We start from the raw sequence: 26,750 nt of genomic DNA on the forward strand, positions 1-26,750 counted from the left end.
TTTGAAAATATGCAGTGACAAAAAAGTTATGTTATTAAAGTGCTGTAGCCTAATCCACTGATTCAAGGATGCTCTGAATCAGTGGATGTCACAGCATGCAGGTGACAGAGACTGTTCTCCGTCCTGCTAAACGTACGAGGATGAAAGATCTGCAGCTGTGATGACCGAGGTGCTCCAACCAGGCAGTAGCGGGGTCAGTCCTGGGCTCTGGATAATTTGTATGTGAGGAAGGAGGTGGAGACTTTAGTGGACTGGTAGGTTTGTCTTAAGCATCCACATGACTGCAGATGGGCGATGAGACAGCCACATGACTGAGAAGTCCACACACGGGAATCTTTAATTTTTGTGCCCTGTGATATGAAAAAAAACGAAGAACCAGCTGTCATAGAACATTTCTCATCTGATTCCTTTGTGGCTTAAAATGTAGTGAATGCTTAATAGAGACTGACAGCACAATACCAGGAAACATGATCACAAAATACTAAGTAATTTGTCAAAAAGGAAAATGAGTTGAATTAAAATACCTGACATGCATTTACATAAAATAACTGATACCACCTCACAATAAAATTAATTAAAAAAATTTCCTCTTGATTTTGGGGAGAATTGTGAGGTGGATCAGGATGTGGGGTGAGTTCATTTGCAGTTGTCATCGCTCATAATCTTTGCATTTCCTCATGTAGTATACAAATTCTGCATGATAGCTGTTTGTAACACTGAGACTTTAATGTCTACAGTTAAATAATTTAGTAAGTGACAACATGGAGCAAGTCAAACATGTGTAGTCTCTCGTGTTAACTGTGTGAAGTATGATACTGGACCTGAGAGAGTGCTGCAGATTCCACCTCTGAATGTTAGCGTGGCTGTAGATGTGACCAGGATGTGGAACCTGACCCCTGTTAAAGTCATCTGGAATATAAACAAAGTCACACAAGGAGAAACACACACACACACATTCACAGATTCAAACATGTAAAAGCATAGTAAGATAAAGGATAATAAACATGATGACAACATAAAATGCAGTTATAGTCTTTTAAAACCCAATTAGCACTTATTTTAATGGTTTCCACGTTTTCCAGAAAAATTCAAACATGTTATTAGGACATGGCTGTTTCACAATATTGTGGCTATCCATGTTATCACACTCTCAATACACATAAATAATGAATACATAGAACTAAACCAAAGATGTGGCCATGCAAATACAATGACAGCGAATACAAAGTAGGAAAATTAAAGGCTGATTTGTTCAAATATAGCTGATCCAGTGAAATAGAATTAGGGAATAATTGTGACAATGTGGGCAAAGATGTTACTCCCGGTAGACGTACTTGTTAAGGGCTCAGAGACCGATGGTCTGCTTTTTTTCTTCTTCGCCTCTTTGGATGCTTTCCAGTTAATAAGGAACTGTCTGGTTAACTCATTAATTTCCCTGCCATCGAGAACCTCTATAAAAAGAAAGAAAGAAATTAAAGAAACACAAACTTAATTTGAAACTGAAAAGCGAGCAGTTTATGTTTTTAGTTATTTAATCATGACTTAAACATTAGCCTCACTGCAATAAAGTGCATTTTCGGATGACACAAGCAAGAACATGAGAAGTATCTCACCGAGGATTTTGCACACGGTTATCAGGCGGTCTCTGTACTTTGGTTTTTTACACACAGGATTTCCACTCAAATCCATTTGAAGCAGCTGAGGCCAGCGGCTGAACACATCCTCTAACTCCTGAAAATACACAAGAAAGGGAAACTTCACACATAATATGTTGTTTTCATTTTAACCACAAATGATTAAAATGGCAATACTGTGTGCTTAAAACTCAGTAATTAAACAGGACACAAAGGATAACTTTCTTTGAAACAAATATGATGCATATTTATAATATGATCACAAATCGCAGACAAACATCAGGAAAACTTTTAAAGACACAGTATAAGGGAATAGTAATGTGAAGTACAAGGACCGATGGAAAGTGCATAAACAACACATCAGTCTATTTTAATAAACAGTGTCGCCGGTGTCATGTAACTCCAAGTTTTCTCCTGGGGCAGTGTGAGGCTGGCTCCTCCAGCGAGTTGCCTGCAGTTGTATGTTTATCTAAAGGCACATTAATCCAAGCCTGGAAATATGAATACTCTCTGGACACGCTCTGATTGTTCATTGCCTTCCTGTCTTGGCCAAAGCGCTTCCACTTTTCCAGCTCGTGCTGCAATCAGTTCAGAGGGGACCCCTGAGCACCGCGCGCTCCCAGGCTTTGATAAATGATCGTGTCAGGGCCGTCACTCAGAAGGCCCTCACCGAAGAGCAGCCCAGCGCCAAATTGCCCCCCACGCGGGGGCGTGGAGAACAGCAAAGGCTGGATACTCACTGAGCTTGGCTGGCTCTCTTGCCTGGGCTAATGATGGGCCAGTTATGAACCTGTATTTGACCAGGGCTTCGATTCCCCTGTCCTCTCTGCCCTGCACACAGCTAACGGTCTCCGAAGATGCTCCCCATTTGTCACCCTAGCTGACTGCCTGTCATAATCTATTTTAAAAATCCATAATGTTTCCTCTGGATTCTGAGCAAAAGGCAGAGAGGAAGGGATTGATCCTTTAGAGTGCTGTCTTTGCAGGATCAATAGTGGCAGACGGGTTGTATAAATTATAGGAGATATCTGCTATAAAATGACACGTGTACAGCAATTACCTGCATCAACGTTCTCAAAAGAAAATAACTTATGTCAAGAGAGTAGCCTTAGCAATGTAGTCAGTTAGAAAGTCGTTTCAGTGTGTCACCCTGGCCTTAAATGGCAGTAAAAACAAGAATTAAGCCCTTTTAAACTAAGTCAGCAACTTCTTCAGTCAACATATCAATTGAAACATAAGAAATACTGCCATCAGAGACAGCGAGCCTCAAAAACAGGTCACCTTTCAAGGAAGTCACAGAGCATAAATCATATATCTCTGCCTCAGATGAATCTCCCATAATGTCAAGTACTGGTGGTTTACGGTATCAAATAGAGGATTCTGAGGCAGAGAGGAAAAATCAGCCTCCAAGGAAAGAGAGAAACTTGTGCTTGTTTAAAGCTGTCAGCAAGAAACGTCTCAGGGGAATAGCTCGCTGATTTGTTGAATAATTCTGACCCTGTGTGAGTCATGGAGGCTGGGAACCCATGGCGGGATTTGCAGGATTTGGTTCTTTAGAACCCTGTTCTCCATATCATTTCACACGTCACTGCAGAAAGCTACGGAACAATGTTAATGCCGACCCGATCAACTAATAGCTGGCATGTTGACTTAAATACGCCATGTCATGTGTAGTAGCTGTGATGTGGCACTATTTACTTTGACTGCACAGTGCATAGCACGCAGCCAGTTTCCACTTCTGTCACACTGCAGAAGAAGTCCTGAGTGGCAACAGGAATTCACAGACACTTTAAGATCATAAAAAAGCTATACTTACCTCCATGCTGTGCAGTTTATTATCAGCAGCAGAAAACTGCTGGAGTTCCTTCAGCACTGTTAGGTCCCTGATGTCATCGATGTTGTTGTTATTGATATTCAGCACACAAAGAGATTCCTGTGCAAAGAATTCAGATTTGTGAAGAGAGAAGAGTTCATACCACAGTTAATACACGGAAGACAGAACATCAGAAATGCATAATACATTGTGGATTTTTTGTAGATGACTCACTCAAATGCTAAATCTTACAGTTATTCAAATATGTAGCAACTTCCAAGCAAAAGGAAAATAAAATATCACAAAGTACATTAACATGAATTTATTATGGACACTTGACTAAGTTGCCTCTGTCTACAAAACCACATTTAGATTTAGAGGAAGCACATTACCGCATTATTTTGTGTGGCTAAAATACATATGAAATTTACAGTATTTTTTATCTATATCTCTGCTTGTGATCCATCTGGATTAAGCATTTACATCTCTTTACATGCCTGAGCTACTAGTACCATGTCCAAATCAGACTCTAGATAGTACTGTTGCTAAATGTTCATCTTGGTTTGAAGTTCTATAATGGCACATTTATAAAAAGCTGGAACTCTTTACATTTGCACAGCAATTTCTTTAATTATCCAAACAAACAAGCAGCTGAGACTTTTTGGTGTGTTTATCCATCGCCCAGGCAGTAAGAGAAGTCAACAGACCAAACAGATTTGTCAGAGCAGAGAGAGCAACAGAGGTCTCTTTGACATCATCAAACCCAGCACAATGCCGCTTTTACATGGATCACTGGCCTCTGAGATCTTTTAAGTGGATGTGATAACCTACCAGGTTGATACACCACACCCATCCTCGTATATAAAAGTAATGTGCTTGAAAAATATATATTTTTAAATAAAGAGAGGCCAATGATTCAGAGAGTGTGGATCATCAGTCTTTTCTCATACTATCTCTGCACTGAACAGTGTAAAAATAGGTCATACAGCCAGTGAGAGCAGAGTCCTGGGGTCAAGGAGCAACTTTTCCCCTGGTGCCAGCCTCTGATTCTCCAGATGAAGCTCCTTGAGCTCACAAAGCTTCTCTAAGCCCTCCACCACTGCGATCCTGTTTCCACCCAGATACCTACAGAGCAGGAAAACCACACACATGTTCACACACACCTTAGACTTTAAACTTTAGACTTTGATTATCGCAGCACAAGACAGCACGTCGGCCAAACTTGTCTACTCACAGTTTGGAGAGCTTCTGCAGATTGGAGAGATTATCAATATGAGTGATGCTGTTGTTCTGCAAATACAGATGGGTGAGGTTGGAGGCAAAGCCGAGGTTGTGAATGTGTGTGATCTGATTATCATACAGGTAGAGGACAGTGAGGTTTCTACAAATGGAGAGATCACCCTGAAAATAGAATTTTAAAAAGTGATGCATATACAAGGAAGAGAAGCACAGAATTAAAATCCCAGCACAAATAATGGCTACTTACAATATCCTCAATATTCTTGCTGGAAAAGTGGAGGTGGGTGAGTGTCTTGAGGTACTCTCGGAAGGAGAGGCCCCTTTTCTTTTTGAAGTGGTTTCTAGATTTAGCAATCAGATCTATGGTCAGGTGTACCATGGTGGCTCGTCACAGACGCTGCTTTAGAGAGGATCCTTTTCAGCTTCAGCCAAGCATTCAGCCCACAGCACTGACTAGAACTGTGTGTTTTGGAGAGAAATAGACACGTGTGAGCTGAAATAGACCTTAGCTGGCAAACAAATGTTCCTCTGAATAGCTATACTAGCGCCAAATTACTATAGCATTTGTTATCACAAATGACAGGTAAAGATTAACCTTGTACAGAACTTTAAATGACCTGAAACCTAATTGTCAATTCACAGTTAAGGATAATTGATGAAAAAACATCAGTATTCTCCAGGAAACTTGCTAAGAGGCCAAAGGTTGGGTGACCACTCAATTTGTGTTGTAATTAGAGCAGCCAATTCCCCAAGCAGACTGAACAGAGCCTCTACCACTTCCTTTCAATCAGTACCCATGGGGATTGTTTATTAGCTTGACCTGACATTGAGATGTGAAAGTCTACACTTTGATTTCACTTCGCAAATAAGCATTGTTGCACATCGCTTCTGCACCTGCACATAATACAGCAGCGTGCGTGTAGCTAGGTGGTGTGGTAGAGAAAGGCAGAGATGTGACAGCAGGTCTTTTCCACACTTGATCTCAGACAAGGCATCAGACCGAGGTTGTAGGAGACAATAGACAGTGATCGATAAACCAGGGCTGAACTATGGACAGAAGAACTTATACATCGCTGGGCCTCTCCTCTCCAAGGATTTGGGGACAGCAGTTTATCACTGTCAAAGAAAGTGCGACACTCATAGATGTCCGGGTGCAGTACGTGAAGGGCAGGAAGAATCTTAATAAGTTAATATAACACAATAAGGACATATAATATGAATAATAACAACGAGCTAACGCAGATAACCAGTGAGAAGGACAACATAAAATTCAGAAGGTAGTCATGGATTTAAAATGGGCCAGAGTTATGTATGCCAGATAGCGACGGCTATATTAATAGCTAGTTGTCCTAGAAGCTACGGTAACGACGTAACACTGCGATGTAAAACCAAATTTAGCACGAAATTCTCTGTTATTAGGGTGAATTTGGATATGTGTAAAATGCTGACTAGGCGTAACTTTCCTACCTCTCGAGGTCGTCAGCAATTTTTGAAAATGCCAGCTATCTAAAACAGTTTTAAAGAAGTTGTAACTCGGAACCGCGGGTTAGCCTGTTTTGTTTGAGACGACCATGTTGCTATGGAAACTACGGAAGCAAAGCGAGAGACACATAATGTGCTGGGTCACAGAATTGGGTGTAACACCAGCGAGGCGGAAGTAAGGGACTGAAGAAACTATAGTTCTGTGGTATTTGTTCTAACTACTAACATTGAATAACTTTTATCTTTTTCATTTTTATGAATACCAGTTGTTACTAAATTAAATAGTCCATTAATTTAATTTTATTACTTTGCATTTCAATTGCAAATAAAAGCAAGAGGAATGGCAATAGATAAAATGCGGTTCTGACATAAGGGAGACTAACCAAATTCTTTATTGTTCTACAAACCAGTAATGGCTGTGAAAAATGCTTATGATATAGAGGAATTTGACAAAAATGCTAAAAACTATTTTGCAGTGTAAGCAGCAAGTTTTAGAAGTTTTATGCTGTTCAGATTTTGTCTGCATGCTCTCTTTGCAGCTGACATTTCTCCAAATATAGTGTCTATTTTTACAAGGCGCACCAAATCAGGACCACAGCCTACTTCTCCCAGTGACCCCTGCATTGTTAATCTCCATCGTGCCAAGAACTGGGTTTCCTGTAAACGAGTGACTTGCCACCACTTATGCAGGAGCACATGGCAAAGAGGAAGTGTAGCACCTCCAGCTTTCTGAGCTGGGATCAACTTCTTCACACACAGCACCGTGCTAGTGGGGTTGATTCTTCTGAGAGCCAAACTAAACGTAACAGCTCCAGATCTTGGTGGGGTCATTGGATCTTTAAGCATATACTGCACCTACCCATAGCTATTAATCATGCGCCTTATCAATCTGCCGATCAGTTAATGTTAAATCACGCAATATCCACCCCTTTATTTCTGTGTGGACAGCAAAGGAGAAGGCATTCCACTGTAATCTGTGAAAGTTTTTTTTATCCTAATGGGGAACATATTTTGGAATTAGAAAACTGCTAAATGTTAAAATAGAATAGCAAAATACATGGGTAATGGATTTTTGGCTGCCCACAATTTGACTTGATTAGAATTTACATAAATTTTCCTATTCCAACTTTAGTCATGCATACAAATGTCCATCTGGTGATAATCACAATATTTACATGTCCAACGAGTTCAATATGTTTCACTGATTCTTAAATCGCCATGAAAGACCAAACACTAGGTGAAACTATTTTAGAAAAGCATACTCTAAATACTTTCTCAGCACTGTGACAGTCATCCATGTAATGCATTTAAATATCTGGCAAAAACATGGGCTATTCAGTAGATCATGTGTGCAGGAAACCTATTCAACAATTTCAAATTCCTAAATTATATTAAATATAATCTAATAAGTTTCCTCTTCCTAAACCCCAATACTGAGAACCCTCCAATTTAAAACACGGCTTAAATAATGGTACAAGAAAATCATTATAAGAAGTGGTGCCAAGGCTCATGCACATGAGAAAAAACAGACACCTCCACGGTCTGACTGTCTCCTCTGCGATACATGACATCAAAAATATACATTCAGCCATTACAATACCATAAAAAAAGACGACACAAACCCTGGCCAAAGCGGCTGTGTGAAAAAAAAAAAGGCAGACTTGGTGAGTGTCTGCTTCGATGAAGAGCAGACACATTGGGTGAATAGACTCCAGTGTGTGCGGCTTCTGTTTCTGCGCTGCATCACTGCCACGCCACAACCTGAAGAACTGGCCGCTCTGCTGGAGCCTGTACCACCGAGAGCCAAACTGTGTTGGGAGTGACTCCGCAGAGACATCCCACACACGGCAGCCGACTCCCTTTGAGCCTACGCAGAAGCTTGAGTTTGTTGTTCCATTATGTAATGCTGTGACAGGCTGCACTTGACTGACTGACTGGTGCTGGGTTAGGCTGTGTGTTAAATGCAACCATGGTGTGCGTGTTCATATGTCAAGCTGTGGCGGAATACAGGCGCTACGTGCAAAAAGATTTTTAGCAACAGCCAGAGAATGAAGGGAGGCATTGCCATAGTGCCTCACACCTTAAGAAGATATGAAGACAAATGTCCTTTACAGCAGTAAAATTGTTAAATTGTTCAAGCTACAATGTTCTTAATACAGACTTTTGTCAAAAAAGCATAACATACCCACATACAGCAGTTGCACTTTTTATGTTTTATTGTTTTGTTTCATGAGTCCTGACTGTATAATCCTTAGCTACTTCTAGGACAAAAGAAGAAATTGAATACAAAAAGCACTCCCGAGAGAAATCACAGATAATTCTACCCTTACCAGTTAAACATAAACCATAAACCACTAAGTGCCAGACATGCACGAGAAATCCAGGTGAAATCCAAATCGGCTCGTTGTTCAGGTTTAATTGGCAGATGTGTTGATTTGATTGAAGAGTTTGTCCTTTATGACTTGGGACATCAGGCCATGAATTGCCTCTATGGTTGTCTTGCAGCTGAAGCAAACCACAGTAGAAAAATGGAGATTAGTTCAATGACCTCAGAAAACAGACACAGTATACAGAGATTTAACATCTACACAGGTACCAGCAGATTTCCAACTGTTATTTGTAGTCATCTGTCTCTATCTGTGCATCAAATATTACTGAAACTAGTATCAATAAAGAGATAAGTTGGCTTAGTTTGCTTCCTTGTGAATCCTGAGCATATTTAATTATATTGCATTATAAATATTAAATAATTGAAAATGAAATAGTGCTACAGGTTTACATTTTTGTCTGTTTTTAATTATAGTACTTGTAAATGAGAAAGTCTGAGAACACAGTTACAGACTACAGATCATAAACTAAGAGCTGAAATTCTACTTAAATTAGTCGATTGACAGAAGCAACTATTCTGATAATTAATTGGTTGGATCTTGCTCTGTTTTATTATTGTCTGACATTTAATAAAAAAATGATTTAGTAATTAATTGAGAAAATAATCCACTGGTTAATTAGTGATTAAAAAATAATGTTGGTTGCAAAATTTTAACAATCTAACTGGCACACAAACACCTAAATTATTTGTGGAAATGTGAAGACAAGAATCAATAAATCAGTTAAGCTGGGAAATGCTGTATATCAGAGCAACAACATATGATGAAACTAATAAAACCACTTTCTTTTTAGGACCTATAATACAATATACAGTGTGCAGTGGGAAAGCAGGCTATAGCCACGACAACACTGAAATTATAGTGCCCAACATAAATGAAGTTCATGTCAAAGTTTAAGTTTGTGGCCTCCTTTTTTCTGCAACTAAGATTTACCTATCTCGTGTTGCTTTGGCCAGTTTGTCCTCAGACTTCCTGTCGTGTGTGTCCAACCCGAGCATGAAGCTGCCCCTGCCCAGCTGGGCCTCCGACTGCTCCAGCTTCTCCGACAGGTCGAACACCTGGCCTGTGGTGTAGTCCGAGTTCTGACCATCCAACACACACGCGCGCGCACATACAGACACACACACACACACACAGACACACATTCATGCGCAATTTGCCAACAAAAGCTAGATTTTCCACAAAGAAGAGGAATTTTGCAGGATGGCAACAAATCTGTCGAACAAGCTCTAGGTACACTGTGTTAATTGTGGTGAATGAAAAGAAGTCAGTTTAAAGTTTGCTTAAGGTGAGGCCGTGTTTTTAGTGGGAAAGGTAATTAAAACACAATGACACAGGGGCCCCTGACTAGGGGGACAGTGTAGCAACTAACAAAGCTTGTCACCCAAGGAGCAGCTCGTTCTTGACATGTAGTCAATTCATCTTCATCCAGAATGCCACAGAGCTAACTGTTTGGATAAGCCTGATGCCTATTTAGACTGTTTAGTCAAGCTCAGGACTGCATCCACAATGGGAATTCACATGAGGGGCTTTCAATCTTAAGAGTGCACTAAGGGGTGGGGGGCAGATGATCCATAGTGAACCATGACAGTATCTGAGCCACTGGACATGGGCCTGACTTTAATACTTATCTCCCCTGTTAAAAGTATACATTAAGCTTATTACTAAAATCAATAAACAGGGGGATCTTGGCTACTAAGCAGCAATAAATCATAACATCACAAGCGAGTGACCACATGTCTCAATGAGTTATAGTGTAATAATTAACCATAAATCAAAATGTCAAACAATTAGCAAATATTTCGCTTTTTGAAGTTGACTACATACCGTGAGGAGACTTGAGGAACTTAATGTATTGACCCAATACTTGTTCCAAAGGAGTTCCAGAAGCTTTCTATCAAGGGAGGACTTGAAGTAAGTTACCTCCAAGGCATAATACCTGTATGAAACAAATAATTAAAAAAATATGAGTCACATACAGTAAACAGTTAACAGTACACTATTTGAAAGTATTGCAGTTGAGATTAAATGTAAAAAATAAAGTTTACGTGATAAGTATAAGTATTGATATAAATATATCCAATATGATGACAACACTGTGATATGAATCAATACTCACTGTTTACAGTGAACACCAAAGTCTTCAATCTTGTTCAAGGGGATTGTCTGGTATTCTGAGGGTCCTTCATCAGGAGGCTTATAGCCCTGAAATCCAAGGAGGAAATGTTGAGAAATAACAACAAATGAAACAGCTTTTCTGTAACATACAAAGATAATTAATACTGATAGGGAATGAAATGACGAGATGAACAGGGAAATGCAAGGTCATAATAAATGAATAAAACAAATATACAACAACAAAACCAAAATTAAAACTACAAACATGAGCAAAAACACACATGAGTCATTAAAACTAATTGTTTTATTACTTTTAGAATTACAGTATCCGGAGAGCTGCGGCTATATACGTCCTTTGTTTTACCTTTGGGTAGGTCCTGAAGGCGCCAAGGTTCACTTTCCCTGCAGAAATAGTCCGAGTGGGGTCGATCTGTAGGAAGCAAGATACAGTAGAACAGGAAAACAAAGTCGGGGGTCATACAAACCTCCAGGGACCACTCGAATCTGGCCACCAGGAGCCTTCTATGTCTGTCGGCTTGCTGAAAATACACACTTCATTACATGTCGCCCTTGGCATTTAAGTACTGCTAAACCAAATGAAGTGTAAATAGCATATACGGTTGCAATAGCAAAATATTCATCAGTATTACATGGAAACCTACAACTCATACATCAACAATCTCACCCCCTTCTCAGTTTCACCCACATTAACTTGTATTATGGTACTTAGCAAGAAAAGTGCTTACTTTCCTCAATACCATTTTAATGGAGTGCAGTTAGAAATCACAGTAAATGAAGTATTTAGCTTGAAATGAAAAATGATTTCTATTTCTGCAGTCTTACCACAACGGCCACAAAAGGCTCCTGAAACTGCTGGTTGAGCATCTGAGTGCTGACATCTATGCCCGAGAGCCAGCATCCATAGCCCGGGTGACTGTGGTACCAGCCTATAGCATTCTCCAGCCGGCCAACCTGAGGGATTACACATAGATGTAGGTTATTATTTTAAGGCATGAAATACAATATTACACAGAAATACCACAGACACTAGAAAAATACAGGTAAGAATATGTATAAAATATTATTACTGCTGCCAGTATTTGGTGCAGTACATAATTGTCATTTAATTGGCTTTTTGAATGTTTTTTTAGTGGGATATGCAGTATCCAGTATGGGACAATGTCAGTGGGATAGGAGTGGGATATGGGTAATGATCAATTTCCACAGTGTATGTAAATTCATATTGCAATAGTACATTTAGAAATCTATTGAAAACTAGTTTATGGATAAAATAACCAAACATGGATGTCTGGTTTTGACTAAGCCAGTAAATTAATTCCACTACAGATCAAGGTACTTCATCACATTGATCCAAAAAAAAAACTTAATTCAAACGTAACCATACACCACCTATTACTTTATAACATTGCCCATAATGTCCTAAAACAACAGAGGATAATAAAGTGACAGCTTCCCTGGTACTAACAGTAGACAACTTAATATAATCTGATGGTATATATCATCACCTCACCCAATCCTGTGGTTAGACACTTTCACATCTTGGCATCACCTTCAACAATCATGTAGGTGTACGTCTAGTCCACATTACAAATATTAAAGTAGGTTTTCAACAACAGCTAAATGAAATATGAACAAGTCGCAAAATAAGAAAAATGGTTGCAAAGCGCTTCCGTCAGCAGAAAGTGATGCACTATACATCAAAATAGAGTATCTTTTAGCAGTGTGTATGTAAGATTTGGTTTCTCCTCTCTCCATCATGTAAGCTGTGAGATGTCCTTTCCTGAAAGAGTGTCTAACCTGTTTGGCATTTTCAATGTAGGCAGCCATGTACTCATATGCTGCAGCCTGCGCGTTGACCCGAGTTTCTGTGCCCTCCACGGGCAAAGCAAAGCTGTCCATAATGATCATGGTTTCCCCATCCACCTTCCCCAGCATGAGGCCCATAACCTCCAGGTTTCCTCCTGATCTGGCATGCATCACTATCTTCAACAGGGCCAAAGCTGAGATCTTGCAGTACTTGAAATAGTGATGACTGTGGGTAAAAAGAAATATACATATTTAATATCGGGTATATTAAATGGATTGAGGAAAATATTAAGGAGTAGATACATTTGAAAATATACATCACACACAGGTTGGTGTTGCCAAACAAACCACTGCTCCTTTATAGCCAAGCTATCAAGGGTGTTCTAACTAACCGTGGTACAACACACGACGCCAAACATTTAGCTTAATAATCATCTAAAACACTTAAACTTAACCCTTAATGCCACATTTCTGGGTTGTACATTACTTACTCCTTTGTCCATGGCTTCGCAGCGAGGATTTCTTGTTGTTGCTTTCTGTCATATTTGTAGATTTCGTCTATGCTCTGAACTTCCTGCATGCTGTTGGTTAGCTCCCATGTTTTCTGAGCCGTGCTGCTTCCCGCCATGATGACTTATCTGAGCAAACAAAATAAGTCGTTCAAAACCCTATTTCTCCTCAAGTAAGCGAATAAATGCTATATTTCTCCAAAGATTTTGGTACCGTAACAGGGACAGACGTCTACTCGTTCAGGGAGCCATGACAGTGAACGGTACCATTAACTAAAGTACGATCGCAGGCAACGTTTCTCTCATTGTCACACAACTATGACATTGTATGTTTTTTATGCAACATGATAATTTTTTAATTTTTAAACGAACCATGCATAACAACAACATTCCAACTAAAACGACTTTTACCGCATCTACCACTCTTATTAAATTACGATCACCCCCTCCCATAGAATGCTTGGTTCCTTCCTTGGAGGACTTCTCCTGACCGTCGGGGACACACTGACATCTTGCGGCGCTGCCCAGAAAAGCCGGCTCGCTCATGAAGGCTTTTGCTCTCAGGTCTTGGGAACTTTACTTTTAAGTGAAGGCTAAGGTATTTGAGTCGGTAAAGCTGCAGCTAGCTAATGTTAATTAAAAATGATACTGATTTCTAGTTGTAGCTCAACGTGCTACTTAGGCTAGTTGGCGTTTAGCGCTTCTTGTTATGTCACATTGTAAACTTGATTTCCGTTGGGATTTATAGTGTTTAACCGCTTTAGCAGCCAACGACATTAAAAAACTTGTATTGTCGACTATTGTGACAACTACTAAAGAGTGACTTTGTTGGGTCCCAGACATATTTTCTCCATCTTAGAGCCTCGTGTTTGCTAAGTTAGTTAGCCTCTCCCAGGAGGACCGTTTGTGTCATGGTTGCCTATAGCAACGAAATGATGCTTTGTGCCTTGCTCTCGGCGAGCATTTCTCTGGTTTTGGTCAGTGAAGGCAAATTATACATATATATGAATAGCGTTATAAATTATAATGTTATGTATGACTTATGTGGCCAGAGCTGGGTTTCAGCCGAGCTTTGAAACCATTACATATCTTGTTGGATGTACTTAGTTATTAATGGACGAAAATCGGAAGGGCATGAAGAGGAAACACCCAAAAATGTATCGTCACTGAAATGTAATACAACATTCATACATGCAAATCGAGGTATGTGACATTTGTTTGTTGATGATTGTCATGGACAAGATAGAGCAAATATATGAATGTTTTCATGTCATGTGTGAATGTTCTCTACATTCTAGAGCTGGTAATATTAACACTGTGCGGATATGCCTCCAGCATCAGCAACACAAGAAATATCCCCTAATCCAGACAGAGGTATGGTTCAAATCGTTGTTGCTGGACAGACTACATTCTCTGAGCATAGTGTTATGTCATACAGTTTATGCGCTACGTTTGATACCTTTCAGGTTGGGGCTTAAATTTGCTGCTGGGAACTGAATATGAAAGGAAGAAGAATAAACTTCAGCAGGAGCTTCAACAGGACTACAAACATTATGTTGCCACGGTCCGATGATGTATATGAAAACGATCATTAACACATGTTTCACCAAGTTGTCTTTGTGTTGTATTTTGCTGACTCACCCTCCTGTGCTTCATTGCCATGTTCCTCCTCCAGAAAAAGGGTCTGAAAACAAGTGAACCTCATCCACAACCCAAGGGTCTCTCCTTACCTATTGATGAGAAGATATCAGTTCAGGTGTGTGTCTGTGTGGGTAATTCAGTGAGTATATTTTTGTGTATATATCTGTTTGTGTGTTTCCCAGAGTGTGACATAACAGGAACCAGGTAACTATCCAATATCCATAATTAAAGTGGGAGTTTTTTAGCACTGCAACAATCAACTACTCAATTAATCTGACTATTTTCATTATCAGCTAATCGCTTGAGTATTTTTTTTTTTAAGAAAAAATTGTCAGAATTCCCTGATACCAGCTTCTTAATGTGAATGTTTTGTGGTTTTCTTTACTCTTCTGTGACAGTACTGAATATCTTTAGGTTGTGGACAAAACAAGACATTTGAGGACATCATCTTGGACTTTGGACAATGATTGACACTTGTCACCATTTTCTGACATCTTATAGGCCAAACAACTTATTAATTAATTGAGAAAATAAATGACAGATTAATCAACAATGAAGTTAGCTGTTGCCCTAGAGTTTTTCCCCCTGACTTGATGTACCTTTCTCACAAAAACACTAATGGAGCTGATGTACTGCAGGGCCTCAAGCCCAACCTGATATGAACTGTTGATCGTAATGTGCTTGAGTCTAACGGAGACTTGTCAAAGCGTACTAATGGGGTGAAAAGAGGGTATGGGAAGTGGTGTAAGTGGCCCAGTGGCCTAATGGATAAGGCATCAGCCTCCGGAGCTGGGGATTGTGGGTTCAAGTCCCACCTGGGTCGTGTGAAGTATAATCTGGGTGATGCAGATGAGTCCAGTTTGTGCAATCTTTGTATTATCTGGCATAGTCAATCAAAGCAAGGCATGATCTAACATAGATGTAATTAGATTTCAAGCCCTCGCCTGTTTTGGAGAGAATCTGAACCCTGCAAAAGCATCTGCTACATGAATTTCAGAATTAGATTGTGGGCCATCCTGTTGCCTTTAAGCAATTACTGTAAACAGAAATGAGACTGTCATATATAAAAAGCAGCAGTAATATATTCAGTAGGCGAGCTGCTCTAAATTGCTGCTTTTGTATATTTAGTTTGATTGTTATATGTGTGAGTGTTGACTCAGATTCAAACACTGCGCTGGAAGTATGTAGCTTGTAGCTGGTGCCCCACCTTAATGATACGGCTGCTTCAGAGACATGACTCAGAATTTGTTTCTCTCACAGGAAAAACTAAGAGAGGAGAGAAATAAAGAATACAACCTCTTCCTACAGGAACAAGCTCAAATCAGAAGGTTAAAGAGGGGAACACTTCCTGTCACTGCAAAGGTAATGAGAAGATTATTAAACAACTTTGATTGGAATTTTTGCGGAATTATAGCAATTCAAATACAGAGAGCTCCCTGAACAAAAGACATGGCTTGTAGATTTTTGTCACGTGTTGTAAAACCTTTATAGAAGCCAGGTATAAAATAGATGCTTTCCATGTTCAATTTTTGTCACATTTTTATTTTCAGCCTGAACAGGTTCAAGCTTCAGATGCTTCTCCTCTGCCTATCCTCAACACTCATACAAACATACACCCTTCTCTCATGGAGCGCCCAGCATCCCGGAGAGATGCTGCCACCCTGACTGAGACACTGGATAAAGGAAAAAGGATGGGGACTTGGGGTACAGGCCATCGGGGACGAAGGCGTTGGCAACTCCGTAGACTGAAGGAGCCCTATAGCTCTGAGGAGGAGTTGGAGTTTAGACACACAAGGAGTCAAGGCAGACGCACTCCAGACCCTGAATACAAAGAGAAGGAGAGAACCAGAGAATGCAGAGCTAACAGGTGTGGCTTTTTTCTGTCCTATGAGTTATTTTTCATCTCTAACATATATAGACATAGACAGAAGGTCAGGTGTGATAATAAAATTGCTCTTCACCTGTCTTGTTTGTCTCTGTGGCAGAGCTCCCCAGGACATAAAGGAGGTGGCCCCTGGTGTTCATTATCAGAACAGCAATGAATGTGTTTGGAAGACGGAGTAAGCAAATGATTATTTCGATACATCCTTATGTCTATCTTCTCAGGGTCAGAGGATTAGGGGAGTTGGGGTTATCAATGCATTGATAAGCTCATTATTTGACTCCATCTCTAGTTCATCTGCTCCGTCTCAGAGATATCCCAGATCCCTAGGTTCCACAAATTGTACATAGGTGACTCAGGCTTTAACTAGTTAATTGAATACATTCCCTTGCTGCGGTAAGTAAGATCTGCAGTAAATAATTTGTAGCTCTTCCCTCTATGCCCTCAGCTTTTACCCCTAATAAGGCAATCTGTAGGTCTTCAGGGATGTCAGCGTGAAATACCCCTCGAAGAGCTCGATGTACCTCTTCCCAGAATGGCCTTAGTTTAGAGCTTGTCCAGATTATGTGGAAATGATTGTCTATTTGTGCGCCACAATTTCTCCTACATTTGTTTGTGTGTTGGGCCCATCTTTGCCACCATCTGTGGTGTTTTGAATAGACCTAGCAAGAACTTTTCATTTGAATTCCCTTCATGTGTTTGAGCCGGTTACCAAGTGCGCCTCAAAGCATGTTACCCTCCAGTCCTCCCTTGATTTCTCTTGCTTGTTGTATTGCAGCCACACATATTTTGGTTCAATTTGAACTGAATTATATCCATTCATGAGTAAAAGTCTTGATGTAAGATAGAGATTACCATGCCCTCATCATTCCCCAATTGTAGATTCATCAGGAATTTCTCAGCTGCCCTGGGATTTAGAATTTTGTCCCAGTCTCTGTGTTTTGTTAGAAAATGTCTCAATTTTTAATACCTGTACATACCATAGTCTGACCATCCTTTGCATCCTTTATATGATTATTATTTCTGTGAACAGCTCTGTTCAACTGCAGCAATCAGATTTGTAATGCTGAAATAGAATTATCCTTGATAGTAACAGCATTCATATGCAGAGCTGGACAGCCGATAACAGCCTCCTCCAGAGTCACATATTTTCTCAATCAATAAAGCAATTTGATGGAATGAGCCAACACAGGGCAACTGTAACACAAATCAGGTATTGATAATTGCTGCCATACTCATTTATTGCCCTCTGGCACTTCCAGCACATCCTGTTGCCTTTCATTGTTTCTGTTTATTCCATTGAGTTGAGCCGCCCTCAGTATGCCATTAACGTGTGTGGCGGTGATGGAGGGTGAGCCTTGGCCCAGCTCCAGGCAAACAATTACTCACCCCAGTTCTATCAGAGGAGCTGGATTGATTGGAGGATGAGGCTTCGTTCCCTGACTCTGAGACCAGAAAGTACTGCAGGCAAACTGTGGGGTTGTATGTGATGTAAAATGGTAGCTGGGCGTGGTTCTGAGTGGCACAGATTGTTGTGCTTTTACCCTTATATGCTGTCAGTGATTGCACGACTTGTGGAGTATCTGGATCTGTCTTTGTATCTGTGTTCAACAGTCTGCAAATGCCAGACAGCATGAGGACGGCTGCAAGATCTAAACCTGTTACCAGCAAAGATGAAGCAGAGTTCACTACCGGACTCAAGATAGGTAAATCCGATTCTTATTGCATGGTGCTTTTGGACACATATTGACTTGTGCGATTATTGATGGAGTTTGTCACTTGAAATCCTTTTTCACACAACAGTTGACAGCACTTGTGTGTTTATGGTTCTCTGTTGTCATGCAGGAGCAGCAGAAGAGCAGACGGCATCCCAGATGAGGAAAGAACAGTATAAGCAAGAGCTGCTGAAACAAATTTCTGAACAGCAGAGAAACAGAATCAGGTGAGTATTTATCAACTAAATCAACACAAGAGTTGTTTCAGCTGGCACACACCTGTGAGACAACAGGACATAAAGCATGGGACGATTTTTTTCCAGGGAGAAGAAGCTTGAGCTGAGGGTTGCTGCCACTGGAGCCACTGACCCTGAGAAAGAGGTAGAGCAGAATTGCTAAACAGGCTAGATCTGAAATTACATGATTACATGATGAGATTCTGTGATGGCCACAGCTCAATAAGCACATGTCACAAAGTATTTATCACCATCATAGATGATATTACATTTTTTTGATTATGTTATTGTCTTGAGCAACACCTTGTAACGAGACCTGCTTGATATTTGATGGTTCTCCTTTGCATGATGCATCACCTCTTCTAGCCTGACAGAATTAAGCAGTTTGGGGCTGTAAATCGACAATATGACAGCTGGAGACGAGATGTCCTCTACAAACCAGGAATGGATCTGAAGGCCTTAGGGAAGGACCTGCAAGGCCATGCAAGGCCTAAAGATGACAAACCCACAGCAGACACAGAGCAGAGAGGCCCCCCAGGAAAGTCCCACACGGACCACAGTGCAGCTCTCAGTCAGCTGACAGGGAATTCAGTGCCTGGCTCTGGAACGAGAGCAGCACAAGGTGCCCCCTTGCTGGACTATTTTAATGAGGACTACCACAGGGACTTCTCAAACATGCTAGGGGAGCTGGCCTTCCCGAGGTAGCTCACTGTTGCTTTGTGTTACATGAATGAAATGAACAACTCGACTGCAAATTCATGGCTGTTTCTGTGATTTTGTTTTTTCAGGGTTACTGGTGTTCCTCCTCCTCCTCCTCCTCTTCCTCTCACTGTAACCGATAATTACAAGACTCCATATGATGCAGCTTATTACTACCATGGAACCAGGAATCCATTAGATCCTAATCTTCCATACAATCAGAGTATAGTATTACAGCCATCTTTAAATGTTTTTGCCTTTTCCCTTAAAGTAACAATCATGTATGCTTTGCATTACTGCTAACCATCTTTGAAGGCAGGCTGCAGAGTTTTGGCATATTTGAATTGTGTTTTGCGAAACTGGTTTCCATTCATTTCACTGTGGTACAAACATAGACTGTGCAGCATTGCAACTTTAAATGCAAGCTGACGTGAAGTCTGCACAAAAGAGTGGAACAGTAATATAATGACACAAATGAAAGCAGTCATGAGCTTCACTGTTAAGGGTCTGTTGTATGCAAATGTTTGGAGGCAGGAAAAACACATAGAATTTTAAACAATACATTATGGCTTGAAAAGTGCTGAGCAGTAATGTAAAGTATGCATATATGTTGTAAACACTCGTATGGTCCACAGGCATTGCTGTGTCTTGTGTCTTCACGGTCATAAACTGACTTGTGGTATCTGGCAGTATAGTCTTAGATGGGAGTAATTTACATAAACTCTGAGACCTCTCTATACAGAACTGTGGCCATTTATTATGGAGCCACTTTATCACCATATCAGTGGCCAAAAGGACTTGGCATAGCAATTCATAAATCTCATTTTACAGCAGAACTGATTTTATTACTAAGGGGATATACAGTTTATTGCATATGAGTTCAGCAGATCCAGATGGATCTCACTTCATCCAGCTGGTCTGTTTGGTTGCATTTATTTTCTTTCCATTTTCATTTTGCTGCCAATTTTCTTCCCTGGTCTGAGCTCACAGAGTTTTTTGATGTCGGGGGGGGGGGGGGGGGGGGGGGGGGGGTTGGCTAACAGTTTCAGCAGATAGCTAATGAAACTGTGAATTCTTTTTATTTTTATTATCTTGTCTTTTTGTATTTTATTTACTAGATGGTCTGCCTGAAGGGGTGCAGCAGTCTGGGAATTTCCACAGTCCCCATCAAAGACCACCTCCTGTCAGACCAAGTGGCTGCACTGAGTCAGTGTCCATCCCACCACCACCATATTTTGCAATAGAAGTTTATTTGTTCAGATGACAAATTCAGTGTGCACAAATTAAAACAATTTAAAAATGTGCAACTCCTGTTCTTTACTCTGAAAATCGATTTGCAAAGCGTGATAGCTTTTACATTAGTGTGTTTTTTTCTCTTCCAGAAGAGGGCCCTCACTGCATGTCTGTCAGTACCTCCTGTACCCATGTCTCCTCATCTTTCTCACTCCATCTGTCTGCTTCTAGAGCAACTGATCAGCACGGATCGTCTCCCCTGGGTGTCGGAGAGCTTGCTGCAGACAAGGCCAAGCAGAGGAGAGAGAGTGCACAGAGCTACCAGGAAGCACTCAGAGAGCAGGTACAGCATCAGATCTACAAGATCTCATCTGATCGCTATAAGCAGTTATAACGCTTTCATAACATCTCTCTTTGCAAATTAATAATGACAGTTTGTGACCAAGAAGTGTGTTTGCCAGTGTGTTATCGTGCCCATCTTCCAATTCTGTTAGCTGGTACTAGACGTTTAGGTTGAGGGATCAGCACACTGTCTGAAGAAATACTAAGTGTCACACGGACATGCTGACAATGATTGCTGTAACAGGCTCCTCGCACCATGCTGACACCAGAAGACATTGACTTATTTTAAGGACAGATCAAATATTTTGACAGTTACAGACCAGATTGTGGTGGAGTCAGCGTTTCCCCATGAGCAAAGAAATACCAACTTTTGAAACATCCTGCCTTCCTTGTGTCCAGATCCAAGAAAGAGAGGAGTGTAAAAGACGAGAGAAAAAAGAGAAGGAGCGATATGATGCAAAGATGGAGGCCGAGATGATGGCGTACAACCCCTGGGGGAAAAGTGGGGGAGGTGCTCCAATTAAAGGCCCAGAAGGCAACCTTGTTAGTGAGTTCTGTTTTAATGGGGTTTTCTAAACTTGAGATACTTGATGATGGCTCATAATAAATGCACCACATGTTTTAGGTACTTCTAAATGGTTCCATTCCTTCAGGTGATCTGAGTCAAATGCACAGGATCAACAAGGAGTCATATAGGAATCCTGTGTCCAGGAATAATGGACAGACACAAAACTTTTTGATGAGGAATGGACACACACCTGGAGCTGAGGCCAGGGCTCCTCTTCTCCATCGACTATCAGGTAGTATTCATCTCCCTGGGTGATTCCCCTTTGTAGATACATTACTTTCTATCGCACTTGTCCTTGCAGGTCAAAGTGATCAACCAACACAACAGCTCCAAATGCAAGACAAATACAAAGAAGACCTTAAACAACAGGTAGGTCCTGGGACACAGCCTTCAGTCTATACAGGTAACTGTTTGGATGCTAATGGGAAAAAACAGCACATGAAAATGAAAACTATAAATGTAACTTAACCTTTTCTTTACCAACAGATAGAGGAAAACAAACGAAAGCAGCAAGAGCAGAGAGAACGATTGAGGATTGAGGAGGAAAAAGAAGAGAAGAGGCTGGCGGAACAAAGGGCTTGCATGCAGCGGGCCTATGAGGAGGAACAAAGGAAGCAAAATAAGGTTCAGGTGAGGAGTTCATCTCTTTGAGGAAGAGCACTTCACCATCTCTCCTTCCTTACAGTTAAGGGCGTCTCTTCACACTGGGCTTGCACTTGAGAAACTGTTTTCTTTACTCTCTGCAGCATAGGCTGGAAAGTCAGATCCAAAAACCTAATACTCAACACCAGGAGGAGGAAAAGAGGGTGAGGCAGGAAGAAGAGGCAGAGAGGAAGGTACCTGACCCCGCCAGAGCCAGTGAGGAGAAAAGGAAGCGTTATGAGGTACAGGAAGCTGGAAAAATCACTGGTACTGTTGCTTGTAGTTTTATTGAACACCTTGATCAAGGAATGTGATTGGACTCGTGTATTTGTAGAGAGAGCCATCTCCTCCTGTCCCGACGTTGCAGAGAAAGCTGGCAAATCTCGCTACGTCCAGACCTTCCTCTGTTGTGAGCAAACTCTCCTCCGGAACAGTAAGTCAGTTTGTAAATGGATGCAAATATTCACATCAAGGCTGTTTTGATGTAAATGTAGAATATAAAAATGCCCACAATTTCCACAACAGGAGCGCACTGTTTCAGCATCACACTACCGACCAGTCCCTGTGAAAATGCCCCAGCCACAAGGTAAGACAGTCTGCGTTATCTATGCCCCACCCTCCATAAAAATCAAATGGCTGGCTGCTTATAAATCATAAATTACCACTTACACTTTTATTGTTCCCTTCCTTGTCTCTGTTGCCCCTTGCTTCCTCTGCTTGCTTCAGAAGGCCAGCAGGAAGTGATCAGAGAGCTGTCAGCCCTCCGTAGATACCTGAGGAAAGAGCAGAGACAACTGGAGGCTCAGCTGGGCCAGACTGATCGACAAGAGAGTTACTACACTCCCCCCAACAGGTATTGCAGTAATGTGCGTAGAACTAATGGGATTTTAGCATTTTCATCCTCGCTAAAAGAATTGCCATTTAGAGAACCTAAATTAGATGTGCTCCACTCCTTCAGGTCCAATTTCACCTAATGCACCCCCAGATGCATTTAAGGTGAAGACACAACACTAATTCTGTCTTGTTAAATGGCAATTTCCATTTGCTATTTGTAGTTAAGGAGGCTTTCTTGTGCTCTGAGCTAATGAAAGTGACCCAGGTCAAATTGGCAATCTTCTAATCTCCATTCAGATTAGTTTCAGGGTTTCATTACTGCGGTAATGTAACAGTAGGATCCCCAAAGGGAAAAATTTCTTTTCATCTGTCTTCACTGCTCTAACCAACCTGAAAAACATGTGACTTAGTGTGTGAGTAAATTCAGTACAGGAATGTAAAGCTACTTCTAAAATCTCTACTTATATTGAAATAAGTTTGCTGCAAATCATCAGAGAAATACTTCTGAACTGGTGCCAATTCTATAGTTTTTCTTTGGTTCCATTATAAGCTGCTTACACAGAAAGCCCCATGCTTTTATTCCTCCTAAAAGCATTTGGGAGTGCTTCACAAACACAAACCAGGTGTTATATCCTAACTATTTTAATACAATAGTCACTAACCTCTTTTTGAATCCAGAATAAGTTACAGGGGCCAGTCTATCAAGTGGAACTGCATGCTCACTGTCATTGTGCACAACTGGAAAGCATTCAGGATGGTGAATTGTTGGGACATTTACAGGAAGGCATCTGTGTGTTATTTGAGGTAATTACCCTGCTTAAAGTGGGGTTTCCCTCCTTTGCTCAGGCCCAGAGGACGACCCAGAGTGGATGCCTTTGAATCTGTGCGCCAGCCAGCTGTTCAGCCATCAACCAGGAGTCCCTCCTCTGGTGCTGCGCGTGTTAATAAGCAAAATATCAGGGCGTTCAACCAACTTAAATGCAGAGGTAACGACACTTTGCTGCAGTATCAAGAACAGTGAGCCTCAGCCTGTCAGTGGCTGTTTATTCCATCTATACAACCCAGAGGTAAAAAGAACTCATGGCTGCAAGAAGAGGCCATACAATGCACTTACAAACCAGATTTTTCATAATGGTTACTTTTTCTGTGAAATTTTGCTTCATCTTACTTCTATCACTCCGATGATAGTGTTGAACTGAACATCATCATTTGATGACAAGTCAGTTTATCCCACTAGACTGAAACCAGTTGGACACTGCTTGCTTTGCTTCTGTACTCTGAACCAAGCCGTTTTTCCAATTTTGAGAAAGCGATTTGGAAAACCTTCCTAGCCTCAGCTGTGGTTTTGATGTGAGGACAAGAGATGAGGATCACTGCGGTCCTAAACCAGCTGGGCATTGCCAGATGGTTCAGACTTTCCAGAGCCTCATCAGTCCTCCGTCTCCCTCCAGCCACACTGAAACTTTAATCTCATGAGGTCACAGGAGGCGTCCATCAGGGACAGGCAGTTTGGCAGCGTAAACAGAGAATGTGATGCAAGCGACCAAGGAAATGGTTTTGGATGGGTTCCCAGACCGAGTTAATGCAGGGGTCTGAAAGACACTCAGAGCTCCAGCTTGTACGACCAACAAAATAGGAAAAAATGCTACAAATTCACCAAATCACTTATCAAACATACACATATAGAAACTGTGGATTTATGCCAGCGTTACAGCTTAAAGCTGCATCAGATCCTTTCTGTACAGTCAGACCTTGATGTAGTGGGAGGGATGTAGCCAGGCTGTGGAGCTGCTGAGTCACAGCCAAGATGCTGCTGAGAGAGGAGGAAGAGGGAGGCAGCGAGGAAGGGAGCGATTAGAAACTACTCTGACAAATACGAAAAGTGTCAGTTTCTCTGGCTCTAGTCTGTGCCTCCTGACCTGAACTTTCTTATTCTTTATTACTGTGCTAATGCAACGGCTGTGGCTGCATCCATGGAGGCAAGCCACTTGATTGCTACTGTAGCACATATGTGGGGTCCACAACTTTCCTTTATTTGTCAGACACAGCATCTCGTGAGGAGGTCCGTCACATGTACCCCGACCCGCCCAGCGATGCTCAAAGTCTGGACATCCAACAGCAGGCACTTCTTCGCGAACAGCAGCGCAGAATCAGGCTTATGAATAGAGAGGACGAGCACGGTCAGTCAGCACACACAGGCAAACACAAATTCCTCTCCAACCTGCTCGTCTTTAACTCATTGCTCTGTGTTTTGCTCCAGACTTTTTGGACCAGCAACTGAGCCACTATCATTACGTGAGTGGTCATCACATTTTAAATATGCTGGCCCATCGAGAACATCTTGCACCTTTCACTGTTTTCTGGATAAGTGTTTAATTGGTGTATATTTCTTCTCTCAGAGGCACAAACCTGGACGCTACATCCACAGAGACTCCATGTTGCCATCCGGGGCTGTTTTAATTGGTAAGCCTGACTAAACCTAGTCTGTTTGTAAAGACTGTCCCCGTTCCTCTTTTCCTCATCTTCTTTCAAGTCTGAAGAAAGTGTTTACGGCGGGAGTGGGTGCTTTGGGGCCTTCTCTTTTTGTAAGAACCACTTTCCGTAAAGGTGACACGGCTTGGGAGGTCAGCTACATACACCCTCACAATACCACACTACAGCAGCCTCTGCGCCAGGCTAATTTAGCTCTTTGTCTCCGTGCCAGGTTAATTGTGGCGAATGCCAGCTTGCATCTCTGTGTTGCAGCTGGTGCCAGTGCTGGGTGCAAGGTGCACATGCCAGCTGCAGGGTGGTGATAGCACAGTGCCAGCCGTTGGGAACGGGGACAGTAGAGAAATTGTTTGCCTGATGCAGGAAGAGAGCCTTTTGAATACTTTCCATTCTACTGTTTTACAGTAAAAACTTTTGCTGAATGCACTGAAACTGAATCAACTTTGATATCCATAATCTCTGACCAGCTGCCAAGAGGTTTGTGTGTAATGATGAATGGCTATTGGGCTTTGTCAGATGTCTACGGCGGTGGTGCACGTGAAGAGCATGTTCATGAGCAGGGACCCCCGCAGCACTCAGCAGAGCACCAGGAGAGAACAGCCCCACGAAGAAGACATGACTATGATGTATGGTGCTGATCAGTAAATGGATTCTTTTGTTTGCTTCAGGGCAAAGCAATCTGAGTCGCTCTGGTATCAGAGCAGCATCCCTTTCTAATGCTTACAATACAGTTTACAGTTCCACTAGTTTTCTGATTTTACGTTAACATTCTTCCTTCTGATCTCTTTTTATTTTGCACGGGAGGTGGCTGCATCTACAGATAAGAGGAATCGGAACGTCCAGCCAGACGCTCAGTCTTTGCAGTCGGTGACTAGTTTGAACCTTAAATCTAAAGTCAAGGCTCACAACCAGGACCGTGTCAGACAAAGCACTGGTGATCGCAGCAGCACATCAGGTGAGAGGAACAGTTTACGTCCGCAGCATTTAAATAAGCCGCATGCTAAAAAAAAACAAAAGCAAGCTGGGGCGTGGAGGAGTGTTGGTCATTGAGCAGTGGTACCATAATAATATCTCCCACACTGTCTCATCTTGTACATCATCCACTAGATAATGAACAGTTAAAATAAAGTGCATGTAAATTCCCATTTTCACCAACTCATAACTTGCGTGATGGACAAGCTTCTGTACTCTCCAGACGGGCTGCCTGGTGATGAAGTGGATGTCTTGTCTCTGAGTTCTGCCCTGGAGAGGCGCGTCTCTGTGGAGACTGCAGCCACAGAGCCCTGGCTGCGGCCTGGCACATCAGACGCTGTAAAACGCTCAGGCTGTAGGGAGACGCCGAACAGTAGGATGGATGCTCCACCCTGGCTGACACACCGCGTCACATAGCTATCGTTACCTGGCGTCCAAGGGTGGGAAACATGCACTGAGTGAAGCTCTTTGCCAGTTTCCCTTTCTT

General features: G+C 41.6%; 3 protein-coding genes and 1 non-coding gene across 5 annotated transcripts; 2 read left to right on the forward strand and 2 right to left on the reverse strand.

Annotated features, from left to right (window-relative positions):
* Window positions 1-265: 265 nt before the first annotated feature.
* Window positions 266-5,065, reverse strand: ppp1r42 (protein phosphatase 1, regulatory subunit 42). Its single transcript, XM_041961850.1, has 8 exons — window positions 4,934-5,065; window positions 4,682-4,848; window positions 4,434-4,572; window positions 3,451-3,567; window positions 1,614-1,731; window positions 1,335-1,451; window positions 822-909; window positions 266-350 (listed from the first exon to the last, which is right to left on the reverse strand). The coding sequence occupies exons 1-8, from the start codon at window positions 5,063-5,065 to the stop codon at window positions 266-268; spliced, it is 963 nt and encodes a 320-aa protein (XP_041817784.1).
* Window positions 5,066-8,362: 3,297 nt separating this feature from the next.
* Window positions 8,363-13,307, reverse strand: cops5 (COP9 signalosome subunit 5). 2 transcript variants are annotated; one of them, XM_041961459.1, is made up of 9 exons: window positions 13,224-13,307; window positions 12,992-13,138; window positions 12,492-12,726; window positions 11,517-11,645; window positions 11,038-11,103; window positions 10,675-10,760; window positions 10,383-10,494; window positions 9,489-9,637; window positions 8,363-8,673 (listed from the first exon to the last, which is right to left on the reverse strand). In XM_041961459.1, exons 2-9 carry the CDS (start codon window positions 13,126-13,128, stop codon window positions 8,583-8,585), a joined length of 1,005 nt encoding a protein of 334 aa, XP_041817393.1. In that variant the 5' UTR covers window positions 13,129-13,138; window positions 13,224-13,307; the 3' UTR covers window positions 8,363-8,582. The 2 variants fall into 2 exon arrangements, with proteins under 2 accessions (XP_041817393.1, XP_041817392.1); XM_041961458.1 differs by having other exon boundaries at window positions 12,992-13,253.
* A 1,027-nt stretch (window positions 13,308-14,334) lies between these two features.
* LOC121624275 (centrosome and spindle pole associated protein 1) lies at window positions 14,335-26,680 on the forward strand. The gene is made up of 28 exons (XM_041961929.1): window positions 14,335-14,383; window positions 14,476-14,573; window positions 14,685-14,765; window positions 15,911-16,012; window positions 16,201-16,517; window positions 16,636-16,710; window positions 18,147-18,238; window positions 18,378-18,474; window positions 18,571-18,628; window positions 18,868-19,184; window positions 19,272-19,405; window positions 20,301-20,388; window positions 20,647-20,758; window positions 21,157-21,304; window positions 21,411-21,557; window positions 21,627-21,694; window positions 21,812-21,955; window positions 22,072-22,209; window positions 22,302-22,400; window positions 22,493-22,553; window positions 22,694-22,820; window positions 23,648-23,787; window positions 24,844-24,981; window positions 25,062-25,096; window positions 25,201-25,264; window positions 25,808-25,917; window positions 26,096-26,246; window positions 26,487-26,680. The coding sequence occupies exons 1-28, from the start codon at window positions 14,335-14,337 to the stop codon at window positions 26,678-26,680; spliced, it is 3,384 nt and encodes a 1,127-aa protein (XP_041817863.1).
* trnar-ccg lies at window positions 15,401-15,473 on the forward strand. The gene has a single exon. It is a non-coding gene; the product is annotated as a tRNA-Arg (tRNA).
* Window positions 26,681-26,750: the final 70 nt, after the last annotated feature.

Source organism: Chelmon rostratus, chromosome 20 (genome assembly GCF_017976325.1).
Source record: "Chelmon rostratus isolate fCheRos1 chromosome 20, fCheRos1.pri, whole genome shotgun sequence".
Classification (NCBI taxonomy): Eukaryota; Metazoa; Chordata; class Actinopteri; order Chaetodontiformes; family Chaetodontidae; genus Chelmon; species Chelmon rostratus.

Bases quoted from the DNA above. Each gene is read 5' to 3' on its own strand.
- cops5 (XM_041961459.1), bottom strand. From the start codon at position 13,128: ATGGCGGGAAGCAGCACGGCTCAGAAAACATGGGAGCTAACCAACAGC. The intron at 11,646-12,491 runs GTTAGACACTCT...GTAATCCCTCAG, and splicing joins ACATTGAAAATGCCAAACAG to GTTGGCCGGCTGGAGAATGC. The intron at 10,761-11,037 runs GTAAAACAAAGG...CTTGGATTTCAG, and splicing joins CCTTCAGGACCTACCCAAAG to GGCTATAAGCCTCCTGATGA.
- LOC121624275 (XM_041961929.1), top strand. From the start codon at position 14,335: ATGCCTCCAGCATCAGCAACACAAGAAATATCCCCTAATCCAGACAGA. The intron at 16,711-18,146 runs GTAAGCAAATGA...TGTGTTCAACAG, and splicing joins GAATGTGTTTGGAAGACGGA to TCTGCAAATGCCAGACAGCA. The intron at 21,305-21,410 runs GTGAGTTCTGTT...CCATTCCTTCAG, and splicing joins CCCAGAAGGCAACCTTGTTA to GTGATCTGAGTCAAATGCAC.
- ppp1r42 (XM_041961850.1), bottom strand. From the start codon at position 5,065: ATGGTACACCTGACCATAGATCTGATTGCTAAATCTAGAAACCACTTC. The intron at 4,573-4,681 runs GTGAGTAGACAA...CCTGCTCTGTAG, and splicing joins CTGCAGAAGCTCTCCAAACT to GTATCTGGGTGGAAACAGGA. The intron at 3,568-4,433 runs GTATGACCTATT...TTCTTTGCACAG, and splicing joins GGACTCTGCTCTCACTGGCT to GAATCTCTTTGTGTGCTGAA.